The 21,009-nt window shown below is 34.0% G+C and overlaps 1 protein-coding gene across 3 annotated transcripts in view; it reads right to left on the bottom strand.

Annotated features, from left to right (window-relative positions):
* Positions 1–21,009, bottom strand: part of Csmd3 (CUB and Sushi multiple domains 3) — a 1,148,052-nt gene that overhangs the window by 8,652 nt on the left and 1,118,391 nt on the right. For all 3 annotated transcript variants that reach the window (XM_006993205.4, XM_042265493.2, XM_042265494.2), the window contains 5 exons: positions 14,544–14,655; positions 12,293–12,472; positions 9,095–9,160; positions 3,892–4,050; positions 2,413–2,525 (listed from right to left, as the gene is read on the bottom strand). In XM_006993205.4, coding sequence (XP_006993267.1) covers positions 2,413–2,525; positions 3,892–4,050; positions 9,095–9,160; positions 12,293–12,472; positions 14,544–14,655 — 630 coding nt within the window. The remainder of the gene's footprint in view (positions 1–2,412; positions 2,526–3,891; positions 4,051–9,094; positions 9,161–12,292; positions 12,473–14,543; positions 14,656–21,009) is intronic.

Below are 21,009 nucleotides of genomic sequence, written 5' to 3'. Positions count from 1 at the left end.
TAGTAAATGAAAGAAACCAAGGACAAAGTTCCACATACAAGATCACTTCAGTCACAAAAAAATCAAATACATGTGTAAATCTATGGAGACCAAAAACAGATTAGTGGTTGCTGAGATCTGGGTCAAGGATGAGTGGAACAGGAAATAGATGAGAGCCATAGGATGTGAGATATCTTACTGAAATGATAAAATTATTCTAAAGTGAGTTTGCTGGTGACTATGTGTATCTTCACACATAAGAAAACCCATCAAAGGGTATGCAAAAACAGATTCATTGTGGAATATGGGACAATCTTGAAAACGGCTGATAACAGGATAAAGTAGTGGACACCTGAAACCCTAATGAGGGAGGCTGAGGAGGGAGGAGTGAAAGTGTGAGACTAAATCCAAATATGAAACAAATCTTTATGTCCATCAGCATATGTCAATATATTTAAGGGTATTTCAGAGCCTCCAACCACAGCCCCATCCCCAGAATCAGGCATAGGACTGAGCCTCAAGCAGATATCCCTCCTAACTCCCACAAGGAAGAAGAATCAACCATTTTTGAAATCTGGGTTGCATGGGTTGTTCCTAATGTTACAAAAGCCGTCTAACATCTGGACCTTACATATATACACACTGAATACTGTTTTAACGGTTTCAAATGTGTTAGGGCCTATCATTGAATACATAAACTGGAAACTGATACACTTTAGTTATTCAATGACTAACTGGTGTGGTGATATTTTATTTGTGCTGAAATGTGATATTTTATTTGTACGTTAATAAATAAAGCTTGCCTGGAGGTCAAGGTGAAAAGGCCAGCCATTTTAAGTAAACAAGAGGTCAAGGCCACACGAGGGAACAGAACCAAGTGTGATGACAAATACCTTTAAACCAATCATAGAGACCTGGAGGTCTGTACAGACAGACAGAAAGTGACAGAGCTGTGTAGGAAGAGGAAGTGAGGTAGCTGGGCTAAGATAGCCAATGAGATGGCAGAACAGCAAGGCAATAAAGGCCTGGGTAGACAGGAAGTAGCTCACATTTGGAAGCTGCAGAGTGGGTGAGGTAAGATTTGTTGGTGGCTTTCCCTATTTCCCTGATCTAAGGCTTTTACTCCTATATTTGGCTCCTCAGGGATTTTTATTTAATAAGACCATTTAGGAATTCATCTACAAACTGGTAACATGAATTTATCCACATACTTGAACTAATAACTGACAGGTACCTGACTCAGACTATTGCTATAAAAGTTACTTTTTAAAAAATATTACATACCTTAAAAAACAAAGTACCAAATTAACTATGGGAGCCTCACATTTCTCAGCAAAAGGTCCATCCTGTTATTAGATGTTGTACTGTGGCCATGATCTTATGAAATCAAATTGTTCTAACAAGAGCAGTTAAGACCCAGATATTTTAATGAATGAATGAATGGGCCTCATATTAATACACAACCTAATGTATTCAGCAACCTGTATAAAATAAACACTCAGTACTTCACAACTCTGTAAATGACAATAGAGGATATAAAAAAAAAATTGGATAGTTAGTGTTTCCCTTAGAAACAACTTATTGACCCCTACTACTGACTGTATTCTTCTTCATGAACTCCCTGTATACATAATGTGAATTACTTTAAAATATGGTCTGATCCTGCATGTTTTTAGAGACTTGTTTCCTTAGTGTTAGCATCAGATGTGTTGATGTCAATGATCTACTTAGAAATCTCCATTCATGTCACAGGGAGAATTTGTGGTGAAGATGTAGTAGCTTCTTCTCAATGGAAGCATTTCACATAAGTCCTCTTTAGACCAATTCATAAGATATTCTAAATCCATACCAATCAATGGACACTTTCAAATAAAATTCTGATGCATTTTTAAATGTGTTTACTATGCCTTGGATATCGGGTCCTGTCAAAGACAAAAGCACACACATGCACACACACACACACACACACACACACACACACACACACTGATTTTGAGAAAGAATGTAATTATAAATGTCAGGTTTATTTTGGACTCATAATCCTTCTGTTTCATCCTCATGAGTGATGAGATTATAGATGGGTGGTACCACATCTGGCTTTAAATTGTTCTTCACCCACATTTTTTATCATTGTTGATGATAAAATATATTTGATAAAATTAACAAAAATCACTGCACAGACCTACAAATATAAATGAATATACAGTCATTCATATCAAAGAAGTAAGACTTCCATAATATGATTAAATAAATGTTAAACTTATTCAAAATTGATAATATTTGATGCATATATATTAGTAAGTGGAATTTTATGTATAAATATATGATTGTGTGTTCAAATAAGCTAAATTTTGAAAAATTATTCTTTTCTGGAAAATAATCTATAAGTTTGCCATTAAAATCAGCCACATGCTTTTAAGGAACTACACTTACAAAGCCATCCATAGCCCAATTTTCCTCCTTCATTTTCTTCACAGAAGCATGTGCTGGTACTTTAATAAGATATATATGTAACATTAGACGAGCTTCCTGGCTTTTGTAGACCCCTGAAAAAAGCAAAGACAGTTACCTAATTTTGTAAATAGTTGATCCATTTTATTATCAGTAACTTCGTCAATATATTGTGGAAAACACATGATACACAAAGGACTAAAGCAAGTCTCAAGTCAAGGGGGACTTTACACATCATGCCTGATGCTCTGCAGCCTGAAATCACAAATTAAATCCTACCTGAATTTTTAACGTCCCTCAATGCTAGAGTAGAAACTGCAAAAATACACGAGGAAAACTAATAAGTCCCAGGCTGCCGCGGAGGAATCTTTTCACTCTGGTCTGTCAGAGAATAACTATTAAGCAAAAAGAGCATTTGATCTATGCCTTGAAACTTAAGATTTTTTAACTCAGGATGATAAACACAAGCAATGATAGAAACACAAGAAGTAGAAAGATCTACACTGATTCTTATAACTGGGTATTCTCAGAGTTGGAATAAGCTAGTGTGAACACACTTCATGATAAGCCAGGCTGTGAGCAAAATAATGTATGAATGACTATTGGTTAAAATTTGACGCTTGTTGACTCACAGACTGCTTTACATATTAGGGAGGCATGAGAAGAATGTGCCAGGAATAGCAAGGTAAAGAGAATACAAACCTTGACCTAAGGTAAACTACAATCAATAAGAAAAATAAAAATGTACTAATATGTAATATTTGTATTATAGAGCCACAGTGAGTGGAAAGTAATGAAATTATAAACTGCCATGTTTATGTATATTTATCAGGATATATTTGTATTGTTGTTACTTTATAACAAACAGATATATTTTTGGCTTACTTAGAGAAAACAAAAATGTTATTTATAATTGAAAGCTAATTTAATCATTAATAAAATTTAAGTACATCTCATATTCAAATTAAGCTTTTACAATTTATTCCGTGTAATTATCCATATTTAAAAAATAATGTACACTAAATTCTGATAAGTGTACTTATTGGTTGGTACAACAATACATAAAAATGTTTATGCAATTTTTAAAATGAACCATTTTTATTTTTTATACCACAAATTAATTCATTAGTAATAATTTCACAGGATAACCAAAAGAAATTTGCAATATATATATCATATTTACAATATCATAATTACATTTGCTAAATGAGAGTTCTAGTCCAGTACAAGATCTCTAATTCTTTCTGCATAAAAATAGTCTTATATATATTTAACTTCACAATTTTGATTTTGTATTTATATAATAATATCCACTTACCTTTCCAAAACTTCAAAATCCTTGCTTCTAAATAAATTACGACTTCCGTCAAAATCAAATATAAGAAATAGCTCACAGTAGTAGAACAGGACTAAGTGAATGCATGGATGCATAACTTCTTTTGCTAGATTTGAACCTGATACCTGAAAGGAGCAGTTCCATGTCACTGTTGCTCAATGTGGCGTTGACTCTGCCAGTGGAGGCATTGAAGCTAGTGACTGTCAGGGTCATGGGCTGTTTCCTTCCTTTGAAATTATAAGAGCCTTTCCATATATAATTCTGGGCAAACACATCATCAGGAACTGTGTATAGGTGAGATAAATGACATATTTTAATTTCACAGTGCCCTCTAAATATGATCATGTGATATTAGATTAAATCTTTTAGTCTATTGAACAAATAATCTATCCCTAAATATGAATAATCTTCAATGAGTATAATTTTCATATTCTTCAATTAATTTCAAATTTCAAAGAACAAAACACAGTTTTTGAAGCCTGAGTTTGTTCAGTAGTCATCAACAGGAAAGCCAGACTCCATACCAACTAAAGACATGAGGCTTGTGGATAGAATCCAGGAAACACAAGTTTCACTTATATTTGGTCACCTCTAACATTTTTGTCTTCTTTCAGAAAGAAGATAAGATGATTTGATTGAGCCTGCAAGCCTGTGAGCATGTCTCCGGAGACCTGCTTTTCTTCTAGTGTCATAGACAAATTCGTTGAAGGAAGAATGTAAACCATGTCCTCCTCTTTCCCATGGCCCTGGAGGCAGCCTAGAGGTAATGGCTCTTTGTCCCTTTTACAAAACAGTTCAGTTATTCCAGTAATAGAAGAATAACAGGGCTGTGCTATATTGACAGCTTTGAGGTTTACAGTATTTTTAGAAATAAAAGAATTGTCACTAGAATTGCCCAGTTCTTATGGGGTAGAACAGAGTGTAGTAGAATATAGCACAAGGTATAGGCGAGCAGATCCTGGAGTTACACTACTTGTATTTAATGACCACTTCTAGACTGAAAAACCAGGTCATTTTGCATAAATTTCTTAATTTTAAACCTGGATTCCCTCTTGAATAATATGATATTAATATATACTACTTAGAATGTTAAATAAAATAAGGAATGCAAAATGTTTATCTAATTATTACCTAAAATCATTATCTAATGTTTTACTTATATTTAATTATGAATCAGATAAAATAGAAATACTGGGGCTTTTTAGGTCTACGTGTGTGTGTGTGTTTGCATGTGTGCATCCAAGTGTGTGCATGTGCCTCTGTGTGTGTCTATGTGTGCAGCTGCCATGTATTTGGCATCATGAACAATCTATAACCCTGACTTTTTAATCTTTCTCATGTCATCCTTCTACTGACCCTGTATCCCTAAACATCAAGTTATCCTGTTATGCTTATATGTATGTAATCATCTTATTTGACACATTGTAAGAAAAACATTTGATTTGATTGGTTTGGGCTAACAAAATGTACCTACAAACTCGATAAATGAGTGATAAGCATAATTTTTATTTGAAAAAAAATAGTGGAGAAAGATGTCTTACAGGCTATATCTGGTAAATGGTTGACAATTAGTAACTGACATTTTCAGATTGCCTATTTATCCTCATCTCAATTGTGATAATTCTTGACTACTCCATACTTTTAACTGTTACTTAAGGATCTTATTTTAAGAAATTTAGGTAAATTAAGACTGCTAGTTAAACTATGTTAAAGCAAAACCCTCATTTTAGGAGATAATATTTATAGGAAAACATATATAGCCATACTCAGTAATATAAGTTATATTAACACTAATAATTGCTGTGATAGAAATCATTAAACAACTTGTTCTTAAGACAAATATTTTGTTGTAAAATGATATTTTAAGGTGTTACTTTTGTTTATGTTGCATTTGTTAAACTCTGTGAAGCTGTGATTCTTTGCCTATCTAAAACACCTGATGGTTTAAAAAATAGCTGAATGGCCAATAGTGAGGCAGGAGAAAGGATAGGCAGGGTTGGCAGACAGTGAGAATAAATAGAAAGAGAAATGTGGGAAGAGAAGAAAGATAAAGGAACGAGTCAGGAAGGAAGAGGACTTTAGGGGCCAGCCACACAGCCAACCAGCTCCCTAGCCAGACACAGATTAAGAAGGAAAGAAAAGGTATACAGGAATAGAGAAAGATAAAAGCCCTGAGGCCAAAGATAGACAGGATAATTGAAAGTTAAGAAAAGCTGGCAAAAAAACAAGCCAAGCTAAGGCAGGGCATTTATAAGAAAGAATAAGCCTCTGTGTGTGATTTATTTGTTAGCTAGGTGGAAGGCACTTCTCAAAAAAGCAAAAACAGTGATAGGTGGTGGTGGTGTACACCTTTAACCCCAGCACTCGGGAGGCAGAGCCAGGCAGATTTCTGTGAGTTCAAGGCCAGCCTGGTCTACAGACAGAGATCCAGGACATGCACCAAAACTACACAGAGAAACCCTGAAGAAAAAAAAAAAGCAAAAACACCCAACAACAATACATTGTAGTAATAGCTACTTCATGTGGTAAAAATATTTCATTAATTGCAGATTCCAAGCTTCCAATGATCATAAAAAGAACAGAATAGAATGCATAATGAGACTCTGCTGTTGACTGCAACATGCTGCCAACATCCTTCTCCTTCCCTGGACATGTGAATCAACTGAGGAGGGAGAGCCTCCCAGGGATTTGTCCCTTATGCTCGCTTGTGAGGTGATAACACTTCTTTCTACTGTTATCTCTCTTTCTTGAGACTAAAACTAATTAGGCATGTGAGAGATGTTTGTAAATTTTGAAGTGTCATCCAACTCAGGCTGCTGTGAACACGAATGAAAGACTGAAGAGGGGATGTAATGGCCACTTTCCTTGCTGTTGTCATTGTTTATTTCAGGGACTGTAATTTAATTATGTTTCTCCCTTCCCTTTCTTTCCTCCATCCCAAATACTTCTGCACACTTGCCTTCAAATTCATGGCCTCTTTTTATTTAAATTGATTGTCATAGCATACATATTTGTATTTGTATATTCATATACTACATACATTTCTAAATATAACCAGTTGAGTCCATAGAGTGTTACTTCTGTCTATGTTTTCAGGGCTGATCATTTGGCACCAAACAATCAGTTCATACACTTCACTAGGAAAGATTGGAACAAGAGACAATAAATGATAGAGGAAAGGAAACTCTCATCCATTGTTGGGGTGATTGCTAACTGATCACCATCAATTTGGAGATCAATTTGGAGAATTCTCAAAGAACTAAGAATAAATCGACCATATGAACCAGATGTAGCACTACTTGACATATACCTAAAGGGCTCAATATCATATTTCACATGTACTTGGTCAGCCATATTTATTGCTGCTGTGTTCACAAGAACTATGAAATGGAAATAGCCTACAAGTCAGATAATCAATCAGTGAGTAATAAAAATGTGTTGTCCCAGCCCGCCATCCTTTTATTAGAAATGTATATTAACTTAAACTTTTGTACCCAGGCTTTATTATATTGTTAAATATATGGTCTTGATTCTGATTTTGATCCTACAGCCAATTTTTCATCTTTGCCATACTTAATCACTGTGTCCCATTTATGCTAATGAACATAATGTGTGTTCTTATTTTCACAATGATTGTTCTAAAGTTTTTGTAAATTTTAGTGAGTTTGAAGTTCTTCTCTTTCTAATATGTTGAGGATATATTAAAATCATGAGTTGACGTTGATTCTTTTAGGTATTTATAATTAGTTCAAAGGTCATAAGTTTTATACCTTAATTTCTTAATCTGATTCATTGCTTTTAAAAGGCATATAAAAAGGGGAATTATCTTTAGCCCAATGATAAATATGACTTGAATCTGTTGTGTTAATTTAATTTCATAAAATTTTAAATACAATTTAAAGTTGGTTTAATTTCATAAAATTTTAAATACAATTTTCCACCAATAACCAAAAGTCAAATGAGCCCAAATTTCCCTCCTCATATAATGTCTTTATCTGTACTTATAATTATATGCTGCCCATCAGATGAGTATAATGTTAGATTATTTATATTATGACTTAGATTCCCTGACATGTTCCTCTGAAATTTGCCAGACATAATCAGTAGAGCAATGTAGACCTGGTATGTCTTTGATATAATTTTAAACACTACCTTGGTACATTATTATTGTTAGCTTTTATCACATTTATTATAATTGAGTTTCAATTTCATAAATATTTGTAAATTTAGAAAAATAAATGTTGATACTTATTTATATTTTCCAATATTTTAAATGTATTTAACTTGTTCTGTATCATATTTACATATCCCTTATTTCAAAATTACTTTTACAAAATATTTCCTTATTCCTTAAAAAATTTTCTATTGTGTCATCTACAATTTATTTTTTCTTTTAACATTGCATTGATGTTTGGCTTTTGTGTTATAGTCTTTATAGGTTCTTAACAGAGATACAGCATCAACTCTGGGGATTTCTTCCTTTCAAATGTAAAGATTTAAGGCTATAAATATCATTTATAACTTTACTTTTGCAGTAGTACTCAATTAGTACCAAAGATAAAAATTTACACAACAAAAATGTAGTCCTTAGTAATATGAAAACAATAGTTGGGACAGATGAAATCCCTAACTACGTACTATATACTTAATATTTCATTCTTTTTTTTTTTTTTCTTTTTTTTGGTTTTTCGAGACAGGGTTTCTCTGGGTAGCTTTGTGCCTTTTCCTGGAACTCACTTGGTAGCCCAGGCTGGCCTCGAACTCACAGAGATCCGCCTGGCTCTGCCTCCCGAGTGCTGGGATTAAAGGCGTGCGCCACCACCGCCCGGCTATATTTCATTCTTATGAGTATCAGATACATAAAATAATTTTAGGGTGAGAATTACATCAAGGTTATAAGAATTTAAATCCCATGATATTAATGATTAGGTTATATAGATTGCATTTTTAAATTAAACAATTGCAAATTAACAAGATATTATCTTCTATCAAATATCTTGTAATCTATAAGTCCATTTTAATTTTATATATACAAAAAGTATTGTCATTATGTTATTGTTAAAAGAATCTTTAAAAGACAAATATACAAATTATAATAGATGCATAAATCACATTTTTGACAGAAATAACTGTCCAATAATTTTAGAATGCTAAATAAAAAACATTTCACAAAATAAATCCATATCCTATAACATACATGATCATATCTAATATAGTAAGGCATAATTTTATCATACAAAATATATCATTTTAAATAAATACATATTTAAGGAGAAAACTGTAGATCAATCTTAGACATCATGACTTCTAGAACAACAAACTACTTACCACTTAGCTTTGGACTAGGTGTTCCTAACGCAGGTCGAGGATCTTTCACCAATGTTTTGGAGCCAGCTATGGCAACAAAAAAGCATTTTATAAGGGTTAATATATTATACACAGTGTGACACACTATCAATTTTAGTCTGAATTATTACATAATTTCCTTCATATTTATTTGTTTGTTCCATCTCAATCACAACACTTTGTGATGAACAGTTTTAGCAATTAATTCCATCACAGTCCTTTAGGAACAGGACTGCTACTTAATCCTCACAGGAAACTGTATCTTTGATCAGAGGCAGAAGTTAAAAGAAAACAGTTCATTCTGTCCTGGACACTGAAGACTGTTTGCTCTTGTTGACAAAAAGAAAAGAAAAGCTGGTTTGCAGAGTTCACACCAAAAAAATCAGAATTTGCTAACGTAATTCATTGTGCACCAGAAATTGGAAGACTCAAAAGTTTGAGCCATGCCAGAGAATGGCTCATGTCATTAAAATCACATGTGGGGCTAGAGAGGATCAAAAAGTGTAGGAGCTGTGACACACACTGTTTTGCATACCCTTTGCACAAGGAACACTGTCATGTTCTTTTATTTTTATTTTTATTTTTTTATTATTAAGAAATTTTCTGTTCATTTTACATACCAACCACAGATACTCCCCTCCTCCCTCTTCCTGCCTCCCAGCCTTCCCCCAGAACTCACCCCCCATTCCCATCTCCTCTAAGTCATGGTTTCCCATGGGCAGTCAGCAGAGCCTGGTACATTCAGTTGAGGCAGGTCTAAGCCCCTTCCCAATGCACCAAGGCTGTGCAAGGTGTCACATCTTAGGCACTAGGTTCCAAAAAGCCCACTCATGCACCAGGGACAAGTCCCAATCCCCCATTGTCCTGCTCTTAAGAAGATTTAATGAGAGGCAGTTTTTAAAAGAACAAAATACTGAATTGAATAGGCTGGAGCAGCAGTTCCACTAGGGAAAACTGAACACTACTATCATATTAGTGGCTTTAAAATAACAACAGCAACAACAAAAACAAAATGATTTCTGAGAAAGCTTTGAAACTGTGGTGGATTTCAATAGGATAGTATCTAGGGTGTTTATGAAGATTCTAATATATGAAACTCTATGATGGAAGTATCACAGGAACAGGGAATAAAAAATCCTACTAATTTAGACAACTAAATTAATGCTTTCAGTTGTAAGCCTATAGAGATAATTCAATGGAAATGCTGTGAGAGATTTAAACAGACATGCCATGTATAGATTTGAATGTGTAAATCTGAGGCTAAAAAAGTCCAATGTGAGAGGAAAGCTAATTTAGAAGTGATTTTCATAGAAGAAATAAATGGCATGAATAAGACCACGAAGGACACAGTAGAGAAGATGAATGGAGAGGACAAGTGAATTCCAAACCTTTAGAAAAGCCTCAGGGGAAAAGATTCTGTAAAGCAAATAAAAACTGCCTAGCCATAATGCTATTAAGTACTGATATAGCATTTAATAATACATACGCTAACACTTTCCACAATTTTCAAGGATTATGTTTAGTGATATAAAATACCAGTTGAGAAGTACACATAAGTGGACAGCAAAGTGGAAGCAAATACTAGCAGTAAGTGTATTTTTTAATGAGAATTTCCCAGCCAGGCATGGTGCACGCCTTTAATCCCAGCACTGGGAAGGCAGAGGTAAGCAGATCCCTGTGAGTTTGAGGCCAGCCTGGTCTACAGAGTGAGTTCCAGGACAGCCAGGGCTGTTACACAGAGAAATCTTGTTTCAAAAAACGAGACAGACAGAGAGAGAGAGAGAGAGAGAGAGAGAGAGAGAGAGAGAGAGAGAGAGAGAGAGAGAGAGAGAGAGAGAGAGAGAGAGAAAATTTCTCATACAGTAGGTATTTTAACAAGGGAGGGTGGGAGGGGACACAGGGTTACATTTCTGGCTAAGAAAGGAATGAAAATGGATCAAAACAGTGGTGAAAATTTGTGCCTGCTGCAAGAGATCAAACGCAAGAAGGTATGACAAGAAAGTTTAACAGATGTAAAAAGAAAAATTTTACTGACCTAATCAATAACTATAGAAAATCTGCTTCACTGTGTCTTATGGTAAGAATCTATGTTTCCCTTTGGTAAATTCAGTACATCAGAACCAAGTAGGATTTTTTTTCCTGGTGAAGCAGAAACAGGTGTAGACTCTTCAGGTAGATCTACTTAAATTATCATGCTACAGTGACTCAGTTCAAAACTGTAAAAATTAGAGTACTGAGTTGTCACTTTTAAGCCAAACTCTGAGAAAGACTGTTTGAATTCTCAGAGAATGCTATGAAATAAGAGAGATTGAAATAATGTTCCCGCCGGGCGGTGGTGGCGCACACCTTTAATCCCAGCACTCGGGAGGCAGAGCCAGGTGGATCTCTGTGAGTTCGAGGCCAGTCTGGACTACCAAGTGAGTCCCAGGAAAGGCGCAAAACTACACAGAGAAACCCTGTCTCGAAAAACAAAAAAACAAAAAACAAACAAAAAAAAAAGAAAAAAGAAAAAGAAATAATGTTCCCTACCATAATGGATCAATAAGAAAGTTTAGAAAACCCACACTACATTAGAATAAGGCTTAATTTTGAAGTGATTGATTGTAGCTATAATTAACTGATGTTATCAAGATAAAATAATCCTGAATTTAGACTAAGTTATATATACATCTAGTTCCCTCATAAGAAAATGGGATGAAGATGCAAAGAAAGATACCACATATAAAGATGGAGTTAGATACCACTGGGAGACTATGAGCCAAGAAATGCCAATGATTGCTAGGAGAGGATGAAGGGAAGGAAGAGGCTATGACTCTGAAGATGATTGAATATACAGTCTTGTTAACTTTTTGATTTTTGACTTTTGTACTTAACTCCCTATGAAAGGATAAATTTCTATCATGTGAAGTCACCCATATTTAGGTAACTTTTATAACAAACCTAGAAAATGAAAACACTAATAACAATATTTTAAAGAGAGAATGTGAAGAGGGAATAAAGACAAAAATATCAGATTAGCATTGAAACATTGCAATAGAAATGTCTATGTGTGTCCATTTTTCTGGAATAAAAATGTCCACATAATTTCCAGTGTTGGACTTAGCCAAAAACTGATTCTTCTTCTAAAAAGACCTAAATAGCCCATCTTAATGTGTTAAAGCATCTGTAAATAAAAGTTACCTTCACAGACAGGAACTTTTCCAGTCCAGGTGTTATCAGATCTGCACACTCTATGTTCAGTTCCCCCTGCTAAGAAGAAGCCAGGCTGGCAGGTGTAGATGAGTGTATACCCATGGGAGGGAAGGTCCATTCCCACTACATTTGCATGAGCAGGACTTTCTGGCTGTTTACAACTGTGGGCTATATCAAGATCAGAGACTAATGTCAATATTTTAGAAATTCATCACTAAAACTTTGAGGCAAAAGTCAAAATACAAAGTTATCCTTACTCTAACTTTATTGCTTAAGTTCATATTTCAAAAGTCATCCTAATGAACCAATAAAAATAGATCAAAGTGAATATATGCTACAATGTTTTTATATCCTGGTATTTTTGTAAGAAAATGTGTGACTGATACTGGTAGATGTTAACAGAAGAAAGAGAGAGAGAGAGAGAGAGAGAGAGAGAGAGAGAGAGAGAGAGAGAGAGAGAGAGAGAGAGAGAGAGACAGAGAGAGACAGAGAGAGACAGAGACAGAGAGGGAGGGAGGGAGGGAGGGAGGGAGGGAGGGAGGGAGGGAGGGAGGGAGGGAGGGAGGAAGGAAGGAAGGAAGGAAGGAAGAAAGGAAGGAAGGAAGGAAAAGAAGGTGCAAACTGACTCTGACTACTTATGCTTATAAAATAATTATAGCACAATCCTGGAGAGTAAAAATGAATAGTAACTCTTTTAAAACTTTATAAGACCTTAAAGTAAAAGTTTAAAAAATTTCACAAACTTATATTTTCTATATAATTTCTGGAAATATTCATTTATGAGTTTACTATATTTATTTTAAATGAAAAATCATTACTTGAAGCTAAATGGATCTGTAAGTTCATTATATGGTTCAGATACTAATGCTATACTATGTAGAAATATATTTTAATATTTCAGCATATGGAATTCTCTGGCCATATTTTGGTCCATATGCTAGAAGTATTATTTCATTCATCTAATTTTCATTTTTGTTTCTGCATTTTCATCCCACATTAACTCAACCATACAACCTGCTTGGCATCTAATAAAGACCATTCCATTCTCAATCAGAAATATTACAAAGAATTTCATATACATATATACACATGTATAGATATATATATACAACATAATTCATATACAATATGATTCATGTAAAATCAATTTAAATATGTTCTCTGTGAACCAATTCATTTGAAAAAAGCAATATTCTTCCACTGGTTTCCTCATAGATATTTTAAAAGCTATGAATAACAGTTACTACTTTATGTTACATGCTAAACATGGTGATAAATGGGTTATACTTACTATAATTCAAATATTAACATTAAAGTTCAATTAGTTGAATCTACATGTAACAAACTCTCTGTTTTCACTGGCTTATTATGAAATACCCAGTTACAATACCCCAAACTCTCCTTAAGCACATACTCTAAGGAACTCTCTTAGGAGGAATTTTGCCATAATTAGATATAAACCAACCAATGAAGTCATGATGTATGTTCTACATAAGCAAGTCATTCAAGGGCAATCCCTTGTTTACTGTATGGTCCTGACAATGATCAAGAAAATCTACACAGCATTTTTTCATTAAAAAAAGGTCATAAGTGCAGCACATTTCTGATGAGTGTTGATATTTTCATGTGCTTTGTTGTTATTATTTGCAAAAATTTAGAATTAAAATGTGGTGGAAGACAAAAGAGGTTATTGGGGGAAATGAAGGACAAGTATCTGACAAGCTCAAATTTATTTTTAATTGTGAATTCAAAAAGGTCACTTACTGATTTTAAAATTGTTTAGGAGATTCTGAAAAGTTCTTTCCTTCCATAATTTTGGGGTTTTTTTTTTAGCTTATATTCTCAGAAAAGCTCTTCACACATGATTAAATATCATTATGATTAACTAGTGTATAACATCCTGTATTTCAAAGTACTTCAATTTATAGTGCAGACCCATGAAATGAGAAAGTAACCATCATTTAAAACACCAGATGGCCAAACTCACACCACCATACAAGCTTTGCCAAAGGAACAAAATTGTACCTCTTGTCTTCTGGCTTCTTTGGAAACACTGCCTTCCAATGATCGTGGGGTTTTGATACAGTCATAAAATTATTTAAATGAAATATCTTTTACACTAATCTAAATTAATTTTATACATCTCTTATATAAACACAAATTAGTTTCTATCACTGAAAGAAAAATGTATGTGAATTCTGATCCATAATACTTGTCATGTAATTTGCACAATCCTTACGTATGCACTCAGGTTGAATTCCACTCCATGTGAGGTCAGGAAGGCAGGTACGTGTTGTAGATCCTTGAAGCAAGTGTCCCTTTTTGCAGTGGAACTGTATAACACTTCCTACCTAGGGTAAATGAAATAAAAGCCACAATGTGATTTCAAAACAGGAACTAAATAGAAAAATCTGTGAATAAGAAAAAAATGTCAGAAGAAATCTGTGTGACTGAATTGAAAAAAATACAATAAAATTGTATTTAAAAAGCAATTGCTGGAAGACATCAAGATTAAAAATAATTAGATGGCTGGTCTATAGCATCACAAAATACTAGAGTACCCCATATATGTATAAATGTCATGCATTTTTCTCATATGTTTAATTCATACTAAAAGCTATTGTAGGAATGCAATATCTTGAGATGATGTGAAAAATGGTCATGATACAAATAACATAAAATAAAGACAAAATAAGAGTCAAATGAAGCCTGAATATGCCAGAATGCAAGGTGGGGTCAGAGCATATGCAGTTGTTGCATGCTGTAGTGATCATTAAAAATAAATAAATTGGAAACACAGGAATTGGTACAATGTTTATGGAGCTAAAATTTGGATAATTAAATTTGCAATATATTGTTTTTGAGCCATGAACATCAACAGGAGATTAGTACTTAATAATACAATTTCTGAGATCATGTTCAGTCTTGTCTAATCAGAATATCTCAATAAAACTTATGTAACAAACACTTCATGTGACTTTAATAAGGACTAAGGATTGAGAATAATCATAAATGTAGAAAAGAAGAAAACAGGCTGAAGATGCAGCTCAATTTATAGAGAGCGCTTGTTGAGCATGCTTGAAACACTCAGTTGGATCTTCAGCACAATCTCGGGCACCACAGAACAAAGGACTGTCTGTAATCTTAGAACTAAGAAGGTTGATGAGAGTTGAAGACCTTAACCACATTAGGAGTTCAAGGCCAGCCTAGACAACATAAGAACATTTTTTAAAAACACACAAAAATGATGAAGAACTTGTAGAAGCTAGCACATCATTTGTTTTGAAGGAGTGGATAATACATTTAATAATTGCTGTGGATGGTTCAGAAAGTAATGAGCAATGTCAGGGGAAGCTTATACAACAGGAAGCAATAGAACAGACTGGAAAATCAGTTCAAAAGAGCATCAAAAGGCAAGGGGGTGAGTAATAAAGAATCTCAATTCTAGTTATGAGGCTCCCATTATCATTTTATATTTCAGTGAAACAGATGCTAGGTTTTGGGGGGGGCAGTGAAACTAGGAAACAAGTCCATTAACTCATAATATATTACAAGGAAAAACTAACAGGATTTATCAAATGATTAGTAGTGAATAACCAGACGAGATGTATGTAGGATTGGCCTCTTAAGATTTCCTAGAAAATAGCCCAAGAGAACTCAGTCAGTTGCTGGTGGCCATGTCAGAGAAGCAGCAGGAGGCAATTGACTTTAGAAGATTGGTTCACCAGAATTCAAGGCACTGATGGGTGAATCTCTGATCATAAGGCCCTGAGGGCTTTGGCTCCAGAATGTCTCTTGCTACTACTCTGCCTTTACACGTTTGTCACTGCTGCCATTTCTCTCTGGTACCTGGCATAGTGTGGATGGGTGTGGGGTGATCCTCACTGCCTTGAGGTTGTGTAATTATCACATGGAAATATCCCTTTCTACTGGGCAGTTTTATCTGTGGATTGTTATGACTATGATGTCCTCTTAAGCCGTACTGTTTAACTGGAGCAGTGATTTTTATAATAAATAGTGTTAGTTAAAGTAGGACTTGGATGATTAAGGTACTTTAACAAATGTAGTAAGGAATTATAATACAGGTTAGTTTAGTGGGGAAATTAATATAGGTAAAGGTAGGACAGAGTTTTGCCCCCACCCCTGATAAAGCAGAGGTTAAAATATAAGAACAAGGAAGTGTCACACAGCTAGGACCTATAATTTTCTCTTAGGGAGTCACATAGACTGTGGCTTAGGTTAATGATTAAGGAAAACAATTGTGTACCAGAAGCTAGGCTTGCTCAAGTTCTTTTAATCCCAATTTTGGGAAGTGTTTTCATAAGTTTTGGTGTGCATCATAGCTAACACAGAGCTTTAAATAATAACTTAAGGTTAGGTTAAGATGTTTTTGCTAATGGCTTTGAGGTAGAAAATCTTGGGAAACAATTTAAAGTTTAGAAAGGCACACTTTCAATAGTTGAGTGTGGAACTCATTGAAGTCAGAAAAACAATACAATGGCCACTGGCTATTGCAGGCTGATGTACCTTTCTTGCTAGGATCAGTAAATGATCAAAGGTGATGATTAATTCCTTGTACCCATTTCTGCCCTCAGGTTCCTGATATAAAAAACTGTTGATGAATGGGCATGCACCCTGAGGATTTAAAGCAGAACTGACTATTTTTTCATATATAAAAGTTTTGATTTGTGATTCTTTTAAGATTTTAATTATAAGATTACTTTTTGAATAAATAATAAAGTGATTGATCCTTTCTCTGTAACTGAAAAGGCAGTCTGCCAGTAAAAGAACTGGCTGAGAAAAACACCTTGCTTGTTTACACTCTCATTATATAACAGGTTACTTGTACATGAAATTATATGGGTTCATGGGGATAATTTGTTTTTCATCTGTAACACATAAAATGTTTAATCATGTAAAAGATGGTATGGAAAACATTTTTTTAACTTGTATTCATTGTAATCACTGACTTAAAAACAGAATGCAACCATATTGTAATATTTTTTATTGCTTGAAAGATTCTGCTGGGGTATCTAAGCTGTAAGAGAAAAAATAAAGAAGACAGAAGGAAGACACCAGGGAAGATGTAGAAGGAAAGAGGTAGAGTGAAGACATCAGGAGGTAGTGAAGAAGGAAGTCATCAGGAAAGAGAAGGAAGAGAAACATCAGGGTAGAAGAACAGAACAGAAAAAGAACAGAGTAGAACAAGCAATAGAAAGAATAACAAAATGAAGAAGAAGCTTTTATCCCTCAGGAAAAAAAGTTTGTGTTTTCTTGCTGACTCTGTATCTTATTCCCAGTCTCTCTGACCTACAGAAGGCTCAACCCTCTGCAGTCAGTGATTTAGAAATTATCACAGCTTTCTCCTGTTTTTACCATCAACATTAGTTCTGAAGTTCTTGGCTTAAGCAATGCATAATCATAAATTATAAAAATATTTTAATTGAAATATATGTATGTGTGTTTTATAAGTTATATTATCATATTTATCATTTCAGGTACTAAAATACCATTCCATATGTTTGCCCACATTGATATACCAATATATTAATTTCAGTTAATAGCTAGAGAGTCAAATTGAAAACATTCTAAAGCTATAATTACTTTATGAAACAAATACTGAGTCAAATAATGTATCTTCCCTAGACCAGAATCTACCTACAGAGTTATATAACAGTTAATGAATAATGTATCTTTGGCTCATAATCCATAATTAATCTAGATATTTTATCAATCATTTTGACAGCTCTTCTTTCCCAGTCTCATGGCCACTATTCACCATTAGTCTATTTTTGGTAGAAAGCAATCTCATTTGTAATATTCTGAGTAGGAAAAATTTATGCTAGACACTCTCATTTCTGGAAGACTGTGTAAGCATCTGAATCAACAGATGGTATACACTATATGTTAATAATAACATGTGTATCTCCAAATCTACTTTATAACACTACATATATAAAATAGTATAATTCAAGAATGTAAATTTTTTAAATGGCTTGAATAGCTCATCAGTTCTTGATCTTGTCTATTATTTATTCTACAGTTAGCTTCCTAGAATTATAATTTTACTTTCTCACAATGAGATACTTGTCAAGCCAGAACAAACAGAAAAATTGCATTTAAGTTTGGGCATCTGGGAGTTTTGTTCTGATTTTGTTATTTTGTTTTGGCTTTGTTGTTGTTGTTGTTATTGTTGTCAATTGTTTTTGTTTTTCTGTGTTTTTCCAGGGCTTGGGAATGAACCCAGGGCCTCATACGTGTCAGACAAATGTTCTACCACTGAGCTATATTTCAGACTGCTTTTACTAAGCTAGACACATTCTGCATGAGGTTGTGATAAAAACAGAGACGACACACTCTTGGAAATATGCCCAATCTAGAAATATGGAAATTAAGACATAGACACAGAGTAGAAGAGAAAAAAACTGTATACTGATGTACAATGCCTAGATTTTAAACTTAGAGCAGCTCATTTTTTCTTGGGAACTTGCATATTCTGATACATAATTTACAGTACCTTAGTGTTGAAGGATTTTTTTTATTTGCAAGCAAGAGTTTTTTTCTCAACTCAACAATATAACTTTTATATAGGAAACAATGTTTATTTGTTGCCTTCCAAAAACACAGTCCTTAAACTTATATAGCTTTCCAGAGTGGTGGTTCTCTATAGACTTAGTGAATATAATTCGTATATATATGCTTATATTCATGCTTGTTGACCATATGCTAGTAAGAAAACTTATGCCTTTAATATATTTAACATTCCAATATATTTTAATTATAATAAAACTGATGTGGTAATAATATAACTTGAAATTCACATTTATTTATGTAGAATATAATAAAATAGAATATATTTATTACCCCAAATAATATATTTTCAAGGTTATGTTAAATTTGTGATAATATTCAATGATTATAAAAATAAAAATAAAAAATTCAAAGTTAATGATCCTGTTCCTTCTTTTGTATTGTTATTTTGAATTCATATATGATATGCCAGATGATATTTGAAAACAGACTTGTAAAAATCAGGTAGATTCATGAGCACTGACTAGTATCAATGTTACATAAAGCTGGCAAAATGATTTGGTAAATCATGGTTTTGCTGCCAAGCCTGATGACTTGAGTTCAATCCCCAGGACCCAGATGTTAGAAGCAGAGGACCAACCCTTGCACCTGTCCTCTGCTTTGTACATTTGTGCCCTGGTAACTCACCCCCCACAAATAAATAAATCTATTCAAATTTCATGCCTGAACATGTGGTATATTCTTTAATCCTACTACTTAGGAGGCAGAGATCAGCCAGGGCTACATAATAAAACTAAGAGCATATATACATAATGCTCAACTAGAATGTTGTCATCAACTCCTGATGTGCTTAAAACAAGTCAAATACCATTTCAATTTCTTTGTCTTGGTGCTGAGAACCAATGCTGTGTAACTATTTCCACATTTATCTACAACTAGATCAATTTATAACAGCCTTTTATAATGGTATAAGGCTAAAGTTCTCTAAAATACCTTTGTAACAAAGGCAGAAACATGCTTTTGCAGTTTGGTATTATCTGGAACATACTGAAGCAAACCAGAAGAATTGAAAACACTCTGAAATCAATGTCCTTACTGTGCCTGAAAAGCAGATAAGTGGAAACTATTTTTAGCAACAAAAATATGGCACTTTAGATGAGCCCTTCCTTTAGAAATGGACATTTTTTCAGGCTCACACTGAATTTTCCTCAGAATAGGACAATTTAGAAAACCATGCAACATAAAGCAACTGGGTAATGTGTAAATTGCCTGTTTCCTTTTGGAATCAGCGTGTGTTTTGGTTTCCCTTTGACCCTTGTAACATAAAACTTTCTGAATCTCTGCATAAAATGTAAATTTGAAAAAGGGAAGAAAAAGTAAACCACACATGAGTGGGTGTGCTGAAAGATTCTCACAGGACAACCCAACTATGTATTTTAAAATCATGGGTTGGGTACAATTGTTTTTCAGAAATTTACCATGTCAATAATTGGCACTGAATAAGTGTATGTTTACACAGTTGGGCCATGCCTCAGCTGTCTCTCCTTTAGCCTCTTGTCTCACTTGTCCTCACCGCTCCCACAGATTTGTGTAGAATCCTTGCTCACTGACTGTAACTACTCACTTCATACACACTGCTTTAGGATTTTCTGATGATTGTCGCCATCACTTTCTCATTTGTCTTATTCTCACGTTCAATTTGTGTGTTTTCTTAAGTATATTTTTATTTTCCTTAACCACCCCTCATTTCTTAAAGAATATCCTTATTCACCTGTATGTGAATACATATATATGTGTGTGTGTGTGTGTGTGTGTGTGTGTGTGTGTGTGTGTGTGTATATATATATATATATATATATATATATATCACTTTGACATTATTTTCTATTTATGTCAATAAAAATGTAAGCTCATGAACAAAGTCTGGACAACTTTCATACAGAAAGGATATATCTACTGAAAGTCTGTAGTGGAATCCAGCATGGTAGTAATGCCTACAACCTTACACGTGGAAAGCTTACACAAGAGAAACATGAATTTGAGGCTGGTCTAGAATATACAGTGAAATAAAATCTCAAAGAAAACAAAAAGAAAAAGAAATCAAACAAAAGACAGGAGAAAAGCATGGGCACTTAAGAATTATCTCCAGCATTTTTTTCCTTTGATGATAGCCA

Source organism: Peromyscus maniculatus, chromosome 20, assembly GCF_049852395.1.
Source record: "Peromyscus maniculatus bairdii isolate BWxNUB_F1_BW_parent chromosome 20, HU_Pman_BW_mat_3.1, whole genome shotgun sequence".
Taxonomy (NCBI): Eukaryota; Metazoa; Chordata; class Mammalia; order Rodentia; family Cricetidae; genus Peromyscus; species Peromyscus maniculatus.
Note: the sequence above shows the minus strand (reverse complement) of the source record. Positions and strands in the feature narration are given on the sequence as shown.